The sequence below is a fragment of the Peromyscus eremicus genome, chromosome 7, assembly GCF_949786415.1.
Source record: "Peromyscus eremicus chromosome 7, PerEre_H2_v1, whole genome shotgun sequence".
NCBI classification, from domain to species: domain Eukaryota; kingdom Metazoa; phylum Chordata; class Mammalia; order Rodentia; family Cricetidae; genus Peromyscus; species Peromyscus eremicus.
In genome coordinates this window covers 83,508,245-83,522,331 of record NC_081422.1, presented here as the reverse complement: position 1 = coordinate 83,522,331, position 14,087 = coordinate 83,508,245, and the positions used below count along the sequence as shown (strand labels likewise).

The 14,087-nt window shown below is 37.6% G+C and overlaps 1 protein-coding gene and 2 pseudogenes across 1 annotated transcript; 2 read left to right on the top strand and 1 right to left on the bottom strand.

Annotated features, from left to right (window-relative positions):
• LOC131915262 (T-complex protein 1 subunit gamma-like) overlaps nt 1-14,087 on the bottom strand; it is a 284,585-nt pseudogene that overhangs the window by 87,836 nt on the left and 182,662 nt on the right.
• Nucleotides 1-14,087, top strand: part of LOC131915261 (T-complex protein 1 subunit gamma-like) — a 170,190-nt pseudogene that overhangs the window by 96,038 nt on the left and 60,065 nt on the right.
• LOC131914593 (tripartite motif-containing protein 43B-like) lies at nt 4,562-8,596 on the top strand. The gene is made up of 5 exons (XM_059267210.1): nt 4,562-4,969; nt 5,489-5,584; nt 7,160-7,182; nt 7,552-7,649; nt 8,079-8,596. The coding sequence occupies exons 1-5, from the start codon at nt 4,562-4,564 to the stop codon at nt 8,594-8,596; spliced, it is 1,143 nt and encodes a 380-aa protein (XP_059123193.1).

Below are 14,087 nucleotides of genomic sequence, written 5' to 3'. Positions count from 1 at the left end.
TTAACAAAACCCTTTGAATTAGCATATATGGTGCTACATATAGTTAACAATTTTCTCTGTCTTACAACTTTAACTCAATCATTTGAATTTTCTTGCTAACAGAACATAGGAAAAACTTCAATGTATTCACATCAAACTTAAATATTTCCTTAACGCCACAAAACCACGGTGCATTAATATCAATAGGGTAAATATAATTTCTGCAAACATAATTCAACCTCATAACTCCTCCTTTCCTTTATAATTTTTTAAACAAAATCTCAAACCTAGTTAGAGGAACCCAAACATATACAATTTCTACAAACCCATATTGAAAAGCAATATTTTCAATCTAACCATTAACACTTTGAAAACTTTTAGCAAAACATCCAAAAGCAGTCTCTTAATAAAACTCTTTACACTTTAAAAGTAGTTTCTAAGTATACCCCATTTGCATTTCTTACTAACAAAAACATGACATTAATCCACTCAAACAACTTTTGAAATTAAACTAAGGAATATTAACTCTCCCCCTTTTCTTTACAATTTAAGCAAAATCTCAAGCCTAGTTAGAAAACCCAAACTTCTATTTAAACAGTTCCATTTGTAACACAAAACAAGTTCTGTAAGTAATTTCAATTTTACATAAACAGTTCCACAAAACAATTCATGAATCACCAATTAATAAAGCATATATACATATACAAAACTGCATCTTGATTCTAGGTAGAAATAATAAATTTCTTCAGTTAAACAGTTCAGTTTTTAACCCAATTCCAGAAAACAGTTCCTAGGTCATTACTATAAGTAAACTCAAAATTGTCCCATTGCAATGAAATCTCTACTGTTCATTTCATTTCTTAAGTCCCAAAATTCAAATGATAAATGTTAATTACATCAGACAGCTGTGAACAATGGTAATATTTTATTCCATCCAGTTAAATGTAGTCTCTGGAAGATGAATTTCTAATGTTGAAATTGGTACCTGCACAGGTATAGGTATGTATCCCAAAGGATATGTGATGAGTTACTCTGTATAATTGAATCTCCAGTTATGGAATGCTAGGTACATGCCCACTAATAACTACTTAATTAGTAAGCTTTACTTTAAAGAAAACAAGAGATGTATTTACTTGACTTTATGTGTAAGTGTTTTGCCCGAATAAATGTATGTATGTTATGTATGTCCACCACATGCATGTCTGGGGCCTGAGGAGGTCAGAAGAGGTCCTAGATGGAAAGCCACATTCATTTTTATCCCATCTCTTTTGCATCTTGAAAGATCATGGAGAGAGAATGTGGGATGGCCACGTAAAAACTCTAGCTACAATTTCTCAAAGACAAGCATTACTGGTGTAAGCCTTTGCTTCTTCCCCTACTTTTGTTAGGATGACTGTACAATGGAGTAAAATGAAGCCTGTTTTAAAATCTGCCCACAAAGATGCGTTTTACAAAACATTACTGTGTTCCAGCAATATATAACACAGGGGTTTTAATGGGAAACAAAAATAAAGTTCAGAGACTCTAGCCAGGGAAACAGGCTAACTGTGGATCATCACTTCTCCCTCCTCTCTTCCAAATCCAATCCCCTAGTCTCAGCCTAGGCATTGTAGCAGACCAACTGCTGTGACCTTCCCTTCCTCTCTGCCCCCACCTCTAGTGGATTACACAGATCTTCCCCTCCAACCTTCTTTCCTGCTTCTAATCACATTATTCCAGCCTCCAAATACCAGCATGCATTCCCTAGGAACCCTTCAGTGAAGCCTGCCAGAGAAGCAAGTAGGCTAGGGAAGCAGGCAGGCTAACTGAAGATCTTCACTCTTCTCTCCAAATCCAATATCCTAGTCTCAGCCCAGCTCTGTAGCAGACTACCTGCTGTGGCCTCTCTTCACTCCCCCCATTTCCCAGGGGACAAATTAGATCCTGGTGGAACACCTGCTTTTCTCCCTCCTAAGGACTCCCTTAACTCCCCTACCCCAGCATACCCACCACTACTTGTCAGCTCCCAGGTCTTAGAAACACATTTTGCCTAGAATATTTGCTAAAATCACAGATTGATAACGTTAAGTTTGAAATTACAAAAGGAAAAGCAAGAATATAAGCACACCACAAATTATTTAGAAATAGTGAAATATTGTAACAAAATTTCTCTTCATTTATTTAAGTTTTTTTTAGAAAAGTTCTCACTGTATATCCTAGGCAGGCCTTAAACTAAAACTCCCCCTGCTTCAGCAGCTCATCCTCTGGGACTCTAAGGATTAAAGGTGTGAGCTACCACACCCAGCTAAGCATGACCTCAGGAAATCTTGTGGAGATTTGTTTGTGGATACTGGCCATAGAGTTAATTCAATCTTCCATCCATTTAGAATAATGCTATTTACAGGAGCTCACCTACAGCAAACATCAGTAAAAGCAACATGGGAGGAAGTGGGTGTGGTCTTTAGAGAGTATATAAGGACAATCCAGGGGCCAGCCAGCTTCATTCTACTCTAGAACAGACAGAGTGAGTCTCCATATCTTGTGGCTCCTAGACTGCTAGATCTATCTCCTCCACACATTGAGGATCATACCCCAGAGCTGAGCTAATATTGCTGTGTCTCCACAAAACACTGCTGAGGCTGGAGACTATTTCTTGGGTGAGTGCATAATTTAAGATTGAAAGTTGGTGTTTTCTATTTTAATTTATTACCAAACTGAGGTTTCTGCTTAAAAATGCTTAAAATTTGGCTATTTATCAAAAGAGATTCTGCTCCCATTTGGTCATCTTGCATTTTAAATATATTGTGAGTTACAGGTATCGATAATTGTTGTTTATCCATTCACAGTCTTTCTTTGCTCTGATGTTCCAACTTTCAATTTTGATCTTTCTGTAAATTTGAAGAATATTTATAGAGTATTTCTGTATGTAGTTCATAGATGTGAGATCAACACCTCTAAGTTAATTTTACATGTAAAATATATAAAAAATTGCTCTGAATAGATTGATAATTACTAGCAGTTAGAGATATATTCTATGAGTATTATGTATAAAAGTGAAAACTCATTATTTAGTAAAGGAAAATATTTTAGTATTTCTCTGTTGTAAACTATAGGGAAACATCACAGTGTGAAATAATGCTTGATAATAGTTTACCATCTTTGAAAAACTGGCTCTTCCTGGTATTGGTTGATTTGCTAGGTTGGAAGGATAAATGTGATTAAATTAGAGAAAACTAAACACAATATTCTATTCAGGAAAGTAGATCCTGGTTATAATCTGGTGCAATTTTTTTAAATTCTGCATTCAATTTTTATTATTTCTGTGAATTCATAAATTATTTTGGAAAGAAGTATCTAATGTACAGGAAAAAAATACTAAATGGGGACCATCAGGTAAGTTAAGGAAGGCAGCATTGGAGTCTCCATCTCTTTTCTAAAATAATCTTGACAATGAGTATTAGTATTGTTTTTGAGGAAAATAGGACCACCAGCAAAAGCCATGGAGTCCATTTGCTTCAGACCACAAAAGCTGAAGTTATTTGAGGGATGTTTATCTCAGTCAATCCAAGATTATTCTTTTGTGTAGACCTTCCAAGAGAAGGAACAATGGGCCCCTGTTGATAAAATAGGAAATTCAGCTAGAGTAATGAGAGCCTCATTTATGCCTCAAGGTTCATCGCATAAACTGAAGCCAGGAACCATATTTTGATAAACAAACAAGTTTCCATAGAGAGTACACTAGATTCAACTTGATGGGATTTAGGATAGATATGGAAACCTCTAGGGATATCTGTGAATGATTATTGGGGGGTAGATTCACTACAGTTGGTAAGATCCACACTAAATGCTCGAGAGATAACTTGATCATTCCATGGTTTGAGGTCTCAAACTAATGAAAAGGGAACAAGAGCTGAGCAGTGTTCCTTGCTTTCTTCTTGCTGATTTTGGATGCAATGAGACCAGCTACCTTAAGTTCCTGCCACCATTTCTTCCCCACAATGATGGACATATCCTTGAACTATGAGCCTCCATAATTCTTATTCTTGTTAACTGTTTGCATCAGTAAGAAGACAAGTAACTAATGTTGTCTTAAGGTGTCAAGGGGTGTGATAATAGGATGTGAAGGACTAAGATGCCAAAATCAGAAATTAAGCAAAGCATTTACTAGGGACCATGTGAAATAGGGAGTGTTTTCTTAGATAGCCAACAAAGAAGGGTGTGTTTAACCTACTTATGTCTGTAGTGAAAGGCAAACATGTGGACTTGAAGGAGTTTGATCACTCTAGTGTATATTTATTTATAAACACTGGGAAAGCATGTCTCAGACCAGCAACCAAGACACTAATTTGAAGGGAGTCTCCAAAAAAGATGCAGGTGGAATGGCTCAGAAGGACATCAGATTAAAATATTTCTGTCAAGAAGAGTGAAAGAGGAAAGATCAGCAGCTGCAATCCTATACTTATCTTGATATTTTGTTCCTGAAAAATGAAGCCTGCTTTGCCATACACAGAATTAAATCACAACTTGCATCAGTTTTTGTGCTGTTTCTGGCTTCCCTGGGGTTGAATAATAGCAATTCTACTGCTTTTCTTCCTTCAGAAAAATGGAGTCAGACATCTCACAAGCCTTCCAGAAAGAACTCACCTGCTTCATCTGCCTGAGCTGCTTGACAGACCCAGTCACCATAACCTGTGGTCACAGCTTCTGTCGAGCCTGCCTCCACCTTTTCTGGGAAGACATCCAACCTCCTGTCCAATGCCCTAAATGTAGGAAACCATCACAGAAGGACTTGAGAACCAACATTGTTCTGAAGAAGCTGGTATCCATTGTCAGACAAGCCACCCTCATGAAGGACCTGAGCTCTGAGGAGCAAAAGTGTGTAACCCACAAAGATACTAAGAGGATCTTCTGTGCTGAGAACAGGATCTTCCTCTGTCAACTCTGCTCTAACACTTATGAGCACAAAGGACACAGACACTGTCCCATTGAAGCAGCTGCTGAGGATCAAATGGTAAGTGATGCTTCTGAGAGAACTTGCAAGCTGGAGAGAGGTAGGCTTAGCAAACCACAGGAAGATGCTGGTCCTCTTTATGACAAAGGCACTCTTTTCAGAATGGGGGTACTTTATTAACATCTAATGAAGAAAGGGTGACTAGGAATGTAAACATCCTTTGGGGTACCCTGAGTGTGAAGATCATTTGTATTTTATGATACATTATGCCCAGGTCACTGGACAGTGCAACACTAACTTCCTATCTTTTAAAAGTGTCTATGACTGGAGACTAAATTAGGAAAAGTACATTGGAGTCAGGTACAGCCAAACAGGTAATCAAAATAATTCATCAATATACCTGAGTAAAAGGGTAAGCTGCATTTTGTAATTCTGTGTTCTAATCTAAAATTCATAGTTACAAAAAAAATGAAGGATAATTTTGATTCTGGTACTCTTACTACAATAATTGTATTAATTGCCCAAGAGTCTGTCTGTCAGGTATATTTTTCAAAATTGATATTCGTTGCTTTTTTGCAGGACAGACTTTTGAAGCAAATGACATCTTTATGGGAGAAGGTCCAAGAAAATCAAGAGAATTTAGAGGCAGAAAACAGAATGAGAACCCATTGGACAGTGAGTATGAGAACCATGCTTAAAATCAGCTTGAAGCAGATATTTTGAAAATTCACCTTTCAAGATTTGAATATGAGGCCTAGGATATGATACTTGGATATATGTCCTGCTCACCTCTAATTCTGAGTGTATAATATATCTCTGCTCTCAGAAGAAATGGTCTGCCTCTGGCTGAAGTGTCTGGGACTAATGAGTGAATTGCTGACGGTTGTGCACACTGTGTTAGACTTTATGACTACACCATGAATTCTAATTACTACATGCAGAGTTTCATAACTTTGTGAACATATGAATGATCAATCCTTTCTTCAGGCACCTCTAATATAAGTGTAAATGCATCTTAGGGTTGGATTGCCTATGTAATTAACAAGGAAGATATAAATGAAACCAAGGCATTTGCATTTTCTGAGGTGTGAAGACAATCAATCAGAGTATATGCATCAGAGTTATACAAATCATTTGTGGAATTTATGCATAGGAGGATGGAATGAGGGAGGACAAATACTTCGCAAAGATGATTGGGAATGTCTTTTTTTCTTCAGGACTACTTGACTCTTTGGGAAGAAATGATCAGGACAGAGTACAGGAAACTACATCCATTCCTCTGTGAAGAGGAAGAGAAACATATTGAGTCTATGAGAAATGAAGGCCAATGTGTTTTAGAGAAACTCAGGACAAGTGAAACCATGATGGTCCAAAAGAGAAAAGAACTAAGAGAAATGTATCAGAAGCTGATGGCAATGTCCCAGGAGCCATATGTGGTCCTGCTGCAGGTGAGCATGGAGGAGTGCAGGAAGAGGCTTTATTATCTGAGGCCCAAGGTGTTGATTGTTATACTAAGATAGCTTTCAATATATCCTGCATTTTTTTAGGGAGTTTCCTTTTCAGAAATTTTCTGGAGAAACAAAATTTTGTAATAATCTTGAAAGAAGAAGCTTTTTGAAATTATGTCCATAGATTCTCCAGGGATTATGTCCTAACTTTTGGCTTTTGTGCCTTGCTTTTTTGAAAACTGAAATTCAGTGATTTCTGTTTTCAACATTCTTTACCTCTGCTTATGTATTGTGCACAATTTTAAAGTAACCTATGGCTTAATTTCTTCTGTTTGAGTGCTGTGTTTTTGAGAGTCCTTTAGGAGGTTGGCATTTTGAGAAAGGATCCTATTTGGTAGTACATGATACCTTGCAACTCACAGTAATGCTCAGGCCTCTAACCCTGCAATTCTGAAATACACATGTGAAGCAGCATGCAGGGGTGAGGCCACCCTTTTGTAGTATCCTTAGACAAAGTATCCCTATGGCTTGTAGAGAAGCTCAGGGAAAGTTACCTTTCCAGACAGGTGGGGGTTCAAAAGCAAGGTACAGTTGATACCTACGTCTTTCTCAAATTACTCTTTAGTCTGATTTCATCAAGAATTCGAGTTCTGCTAATCTATTTGGTTGGCATCATCTTAAGACATGAGTATAATTTCTCATGACAGATTGGTGTGATGGTGACTGGCATTTATATGAACTTTAGAAACTAATATTGGATTTGATTTCTTCAGATATCTAATTTTTTTTGTTTTCTTTGCAGGGTTTGGATGACATGTTCAGAAGGTGAGTTTAGCCATCAGGACAAGTCAGGATACCCTGAAATATGCTATAAAATTGTCCAAATTGCCTTAGGAAAATGCAGATATCTTTTATACAGAAAATACTCAATTGTTTTTGTGTGACATTTTTGGGATTTTTTTATTTGTTTTGTTATTTTTATGTGTGTGGGAATGTGTGTGCATACATGTGTGTGGGTCATAGGACTACTTTCAGGAGACAGTCTTCTTCTTCCATCAAGGGTTCCAAGGATTGAACTCAAGTTGTCAGGTTTGTGTAACCTGAGGTGTTTGGCTGAACTTGGAATGAAGTTTTTCCTAATCACAGTGTCATATCTCTAGCACCACGGAGGTAAATATTTTGTTTTCCTTGCAGAAGTGAGTCAGTGCAGCTGAGCATGCCACAGGTTATTAAGGTAGAACTCAGTGCCCTACCCATCACTGGACTGACCGAAAGTTACAACCAGTTCCAAGGTGAGTGTCTCCACTGATAAAAAGACCAGAGGTACCCTTCAATAATGAGATAACCTTTGCAAACACAAATATTTTAACTCCCCAGAAATATGCTGGAGGAAAAGCGAGAGGGGTGGGATGGGGGAGAACAAGGGAATCCTTGGCTGATATGTAGAACTGGATTGTATTGCAAAAGAAAAAAAAAAGAAGAAAAAGTCACCTGACAGAAGTAAGCTGAGGCTGCCTCCTCTGCAGCATCTACAATTTTCAAAAAACTTTTCATCATGCTACCACTCTTTTCTTGTGGAAATCCTTGACATTGGTTTATTTGATCCAAATTTAACCTCAGGTCTTAGCCTTTTCTTTTTAAAATCTATGAAGACTTTATGGACCTCTCTCACATGAGAAATGTAAATGGTCATTTTACCTAAATGTTGTTTCTTCCCACAGTGCACATTTCCTTACCAAACATAACCATTATCCATCACAAAATAAACCTTTTTAATGCCATGAGAAGATTGAACTTCAGACCTCACCGTAAAGATACATCTGCGGATTATGCTGGATGCTATTATGCTTCCTGGAGATCACAGAGCTTCATCCTAGGGAAATATTACTGGGAGATTGATTTGAAGGACTCTTGGGACTGGGCTGTAGGGGTCTGTAAGGATTCCTTGTTATGGAATAGAAACCAAGTGATTGAACCTGAAGGTGCCTTTCTTCTTGTGTGTGTGAAGGAGGGTAATCATTACAGTCTCCTCACCACATGCCCAGTATTTCAGCACTATATAGAGAAGCCACTGTGCAGAGTTGGTGTGTTCCTTGATTGTGAGGAGGGATGTTTAAGTTTTGTGAATGTTGCCAAGTGTTCCCTCATATACAAGTACCCTCCTGGCACCTTCAAAGACCCTGTCTGGCCTTACTTCTCCACAGGGGAAATCTGCAATCCAGTACCAAGTGATTTTTAAGTACTCCCTATTGCAATGTATTGCTATTAAATATTAAAATACTATTAAATGAAACAATAGTAGACTATATTACCTTTTATTCTGTAGTCCACATATTCCATAAAGTAACCTTATTTCATAGTGATTTTTGTTTGCTTGTTTTTGTGTACTTGACATTAAGTAATTATGCTTAGATACTAAGAGAGTAGTATCAGGCTCTAGTTGACTCTGCAAGTCCCTTTTAAGTGTTCTCAGGACCCTCAGCTGCATTCTAGCACCATAGAAATATGCTCTACCTATGGGATTCCACTTGATGGTGTCAAGCTGGAGCACAGGTATGTATTGTGCTCACTATTTAATGTCAATTTGAAACAGACTCTTGGTGTTTTGAGACATGGTTTCTCTGTATCGCTTGGGCTGTCCTCTGTATTCCAGGTGCTGGGATTAAAGGCTTGCACCACCAACACCTGAGAGAACCATCCTTCCTTCCCTCTTTCCTTTCTTTCTTTCTTCCCTCCTTTCTCTTTTCTTTCGTCCTTCCTTTCTTCCTTTCTTACTATCCTTTTTTTTTTTGGTATTTGAGACAAAAATTTTGAAACTTTTGTTATACTGGTCAAGGCTATGGAGGCGGCTAGTTTTTAAGTCTCTGCCTCTGCTTCCCCAGTGGTGTGATTAAAGGCTTGTGTTACCACCACAAGAAAGATGCCATTTATTTATTTATTTATTTATTTATTTATTTATTTATTCATTCATTCTTTTATTTATTTATTTATCTATTTATTTATTTATTTATTTATTTATTTATTTATTTATTTTTGGTGAAGGGTGGGGTTCAAGACAAGGTTTCTTTCTGTAGCCTTGGCTGTCCCAGAATTTGAACTGTAGATCAGGCTGGCCTCAGAGTCACTGAGATCTGTCTGTTCTCCTTCCTGAGTGCTAAGATTAAAGGAGTGCAATTCCACGCCTAGGCCAGAATTCTTCAGACATCTTGAAAAGACAATTGTCAGATTCACATGCAAATACAAAAAAAGAACAAAACAAAATCCCAAATATCCCAATTACAACAAAAATGTCAAAAAAAGTAAAGCTAAAGCAATCTTTAATAATAAAACAACTGCTGATCCATCACTATCTCCGTTTTCAAATTGTACTACAGAGCTATAATAATAAAAATAATTTGATGTTGTCATAAAAATAGATGCATTGATCAATGGAAGCAAATTAAAGCTCCATACATAAGTTCATAAATTCCTACACATATGAATACCTGATGTTTTTATTTTTAAAGTGAAAAATACACACTAAAGTGAAGACAACGTCTTCAATAAATGTACCAGGTCAAACTAGATGGCTTCATGTAGAAGACTCCAATACATCAAGATTTATCACCCTGTACAGAATTCAAGTCTAAAAGATCAAAGACCTCAGCAAAATATTTTGAATATGACAGAAGAGAAAGCAAAGATTAGCCATAACCTCACTTGGAACAGGAAATGCTTTCTGAACAGAACACCAATAGCTCAGGCACTAAGAACAACAATTAATAAATAGGACCTCAAGGAACTGAAAAGCTTCTGTTTGGCATAGAACATCATCATTGGGACAAAATGGCAGCCTATGGAATAGGAAAAGAAGTTTAACTACTCCACAGCCAATAACGAGCATATATATATATATATATATATATATATATATATATATATATATATTCTCTGCCTTTAAAGTCATAGCCTTAACCCTAGTTGAGTAGGTCATAGAAGCCATTTAAAATCTGCCTTTGATAATACCAGGGCAGAAGAAGTTGGATGATTTGGTTCATTTAAGGAAACCTTTGGGGTGTGAACTAAGCTTTATGTCAAGCTCCCTAATTGTTTTCTTGATGTTCAGTTTTTTCAGTTATATATATATATATATATATATATATATATATATATATATGTTATATATATATATGTAACTTCAGACATCTTGAATTTTCTCCCTGATAATAAAACAACTGCTGATCCATCACTATCTCCGTTTTCAAATTGTACTACAGAGCTATAATAATAAAAATAATTTTATTTATTTTATTTATATAGATAGTGATGGATAAGCAGTTGTTTTATTATCAGGGAGAAATTCAAGATGTCTGAAGTTATATATATATATGTATCTGAAAAAACTGGACATCAAGAAAACAATTAACCCAGTTAAAAATGGAGTATAGAGCTAAACAGAGAATTCCCAAAGGAGGAAACACATCAAACTCCACTTCAGGATGCCTTCATCCCAAGCCTCCTTTCCTAATCTTGAGCCTACCAAAGAGAAAAATCAGGGAGCTTGACATAAAGCTTACTTCACACCCCAAAGGTTTCCTTAAATGAACCAAATCATCCAACTTCTTCTGCCCTGGTATTATCAAAGGCAGATTTTAAATGGCTTCTATGACCTACTCAACTAGGGTTAAGGCTATGACTTTAGAGGCAGAGAAATTTGCTTAAAGGGAAGTGAAGGGCTCCATCTCCTGGTCTCCTATCAGGTAACACTTGTTACTGTAGTGATTTTAATTCAAACACCAGGAAGATGCTGCAAAGAAGCCACAGCATGAATGATAGCACAGCTCATGACTCCATCAATAGGAGTCATGCCCTTTCCAGTTAGGAATAATCAATATCTGAACTGTATTTATAGGAAGAAAACTAAATAAACTTTACATACAAGAAATCTTCACCAGTCTGACAACTCCAGTTCCGTCACCTAGTATTTAACTGTTAACTTACATGTAATATTATCGACTTTCTCATCATCATTTTACACACTCCTTGGAAGCTGTGTTAAGATAGGCATTATGGTTCCTTGTGCTTTATAAATACTAAACACATGTCAATGATATGTCAAATAATTCTAGGCACATTTTTTCTTGCCAGTCTTCTTAGTAGTTAGTCCTATCATTGTGTAACCTCACAATCCCTGAAATAATATATCCTTGATTTGGTTTACTATTAAACAGAACAATACATTAGATTTCAGATCAAGTAAGAAAGACCTCGTCATGTTTATTTACAACAACATAGAAAAGACCTGATCGGCCATACAGGCAGACACTCACAGAATACCACAACTGGACAGAATTTAAAAATCAAGAGATCGTGGGGATCTGAATCCCAACAGATACCTCTGTATCCTACATCAATGGCTCCAGAAATATTGTGAAAGAGAGCTCAGAAAGACAGTGAGAGTCAGAAGATCAGGAAGTGTGCTGTGAAACAGTCTCTCCTAGAAATGGCTGCATAAACCAGAACAGAACAATGAATATGTTGAAATGAATGTGGGAAATTTTGAAAGAATCCCATGTCTAGACACAGAATTAGCCTCTATGAGCGATGAGCTCCCTAAAGGTTCACCTAATACAAAGTGATCATCCCTTGTGAGGGCTATTCTTGATTGTCAATTTGACTACATCTGCAATTAACTAAAACCCAAGAGGTTATGATTTTTTTTTGATAGGGATTTTTCCTGATTGAGTCTTTTAAAGTGGGAAGAATGACTGAAACCTGGATCTTCTGGATTTTTCAGATCACCTTACATCCTGCCTACATGATCTACTGGCAGCCTATATAAAAAGGACCTGTAAGAAGGAACGGGAGGAGAAAGTGGTCCAATTTTATTTCACCTAAAATCATATTAGAAATAAAACCACACAGCATTCAGGAGCAAAGCAATCTACAGCACTTGACTGAGATCCAGAAGGTTATTTGAAATTTCATATCTTAAATTTGGTCATCCTTGCAGATTCATGGGAGTTACTCTTTCATCCGGTTTCTACCTGACCCTGAAAAAGTGTATCCCCTTTTCAGTTATCTCTTTGAGTACTTTCCCCCTCCAACCAACCTCCAAGCTCATTCTTTATGTTCCCATCCCCTCCCACCATCAGTCTACTTAGGAGATCTCTTCTATTTCTCATCCCAGAGAGTCCATGTGTCCCCTCTTGGGCCCTCGTTGTTACCTAGCCTATTTGGGTCTGTGGATTGCAGCATGGTTATCCTTTACTTTAGTGTTGATATCTACTTATGAGTGAGTGCATACCATGTTTGTCTTTGTGGGTCTGGGTTACCTCACTCAGGATGATTTTTTTTTCTAATTTTATCCATTCATCTTCTACATTCCTAATGTCATTATTTTTAACAGCTGAGTAATACTCCATCCAGTAAATTAATGCATTTTCATTCTTTTATGGTTTCTATGTTTATTATAGGACATGTTCAGCAGTTGGCAGTAAAGTATCTTTTTTCCACATACATTTTCTTTTTTTTATTTTATAACATGAGTTATTTTTACATATTTGCCATAGATTCCCCTGTCCTACCTTTCCCCTCCCCCCACCCTCCCCCCAGCAAACCCCCATTTCCATCTCCTCCAGGGCAAGGACTCCCCTGGGGATTCAGCTCAACCTGGTAGATTCAGTCAAGGCAGGTTCAGTCCCCTCCTACCAGGCTGAGCAAAGTGTCCCTGCATAGGGCCCAGGTTCCAAACAGCCAGCTCATGCACTAAGGACAGGTCCTGGTCCCACTGCCTGGGTGCCTCCCAAACAGTTCAAGTTGATCAACTGTCTCAATTATCCAGAGAGCCTGATCCAGTTGGGGGCTCCTCAGCTATTGGTTCATAGTTCATGTGTTTCCACTAGTTTGACTATTTGTCCCTGTGCTTTTGAAGATATTGGTCTCAACAATTCTTGCTTATACAATCCCTCCTCTTTCTTGCCTGTTGGATTTCTGGAGCTCCACCTGGGGCCTGGCAGTGGATCTCTGCATCCACTTCCATCAGTCATTGGATGAGATTTCTAGCACAACCATTAGGGTGTTTGGCCATCATTTCACAAAAGTAGGTCAGTTTGGGCTTACTCTCGACCATTGCCAGTAGTCTATTTTGTAGGTATCTTTTCAGATTTCTGGAGACCTCTCTAACACTTTGCTTTTTCCTTTTCCCATGGGGTCTTCATTTATCATGGTCTCTTTTTCCTTATTCTCCCTCTGTGTTCTTGATCCAGCTGGGATCTCCCGCTCCCCTAAGCTCTCTTTCCCTCGACCCTTGCCCTTCATTACCTCCCCCCTCCTCACGTCCAGTTACCTCATGTAAATCTCATCCATTTCTCTGTCATTGGGTGATCCCTGTGTTTTTCTTCAGGTCCTGTTTTCTAGGTAGCCTCTCAGGAGTTGTGAATAGCAGTCTAGTCATCTTTGTTTTACATTTAGTATCCTCCTATGAGTGAGTACATACGATGTTTTTCTTTCTGAGTCTGGGTAACCTCACTCAGGATATTTTTCTAGATTCATCCATTTGCCTGCAAACTTCATGATGTCAGGTTCTGACTATTAGAAATAAAGATGCCATGAATATAGTTGTTGAAGTGATATTGTGGTATAATTGTGTATCTGTTGGATATATGAGCAAAAGGGGCATCACTGGGTATTGAAGTAGATTGGTTACTAATTTTCTGATAAAATGCCACGTTTATTTCCAAAGTGGCTGT

Excerpts from the sequence above, each read along its gene's own strand:
- LOC131914593 (XM_059267210.1), top strand. The coding sequence starts at position 4,562 with ATGGAGTCAGACATCTCACAAGCCTTCCAGAAAGAACTCACCTGCTTC. Across the intron at positions 4,970-5,488 it reads CAGCTGCTGAGGATCAAATG|GACAGACTTTTGAAGCAAAT; the intron begins GTAAGTGATGCT and ends GCTTTTTTGCAG. Across the intron at positions 7,650-8,078 it reads AAGTTACAACCAGTTCCAAG|TGCACATTTCCTTACCAAAC; the intron begins GTGAGTGTCTCC and ends TTCTTCCCACAG.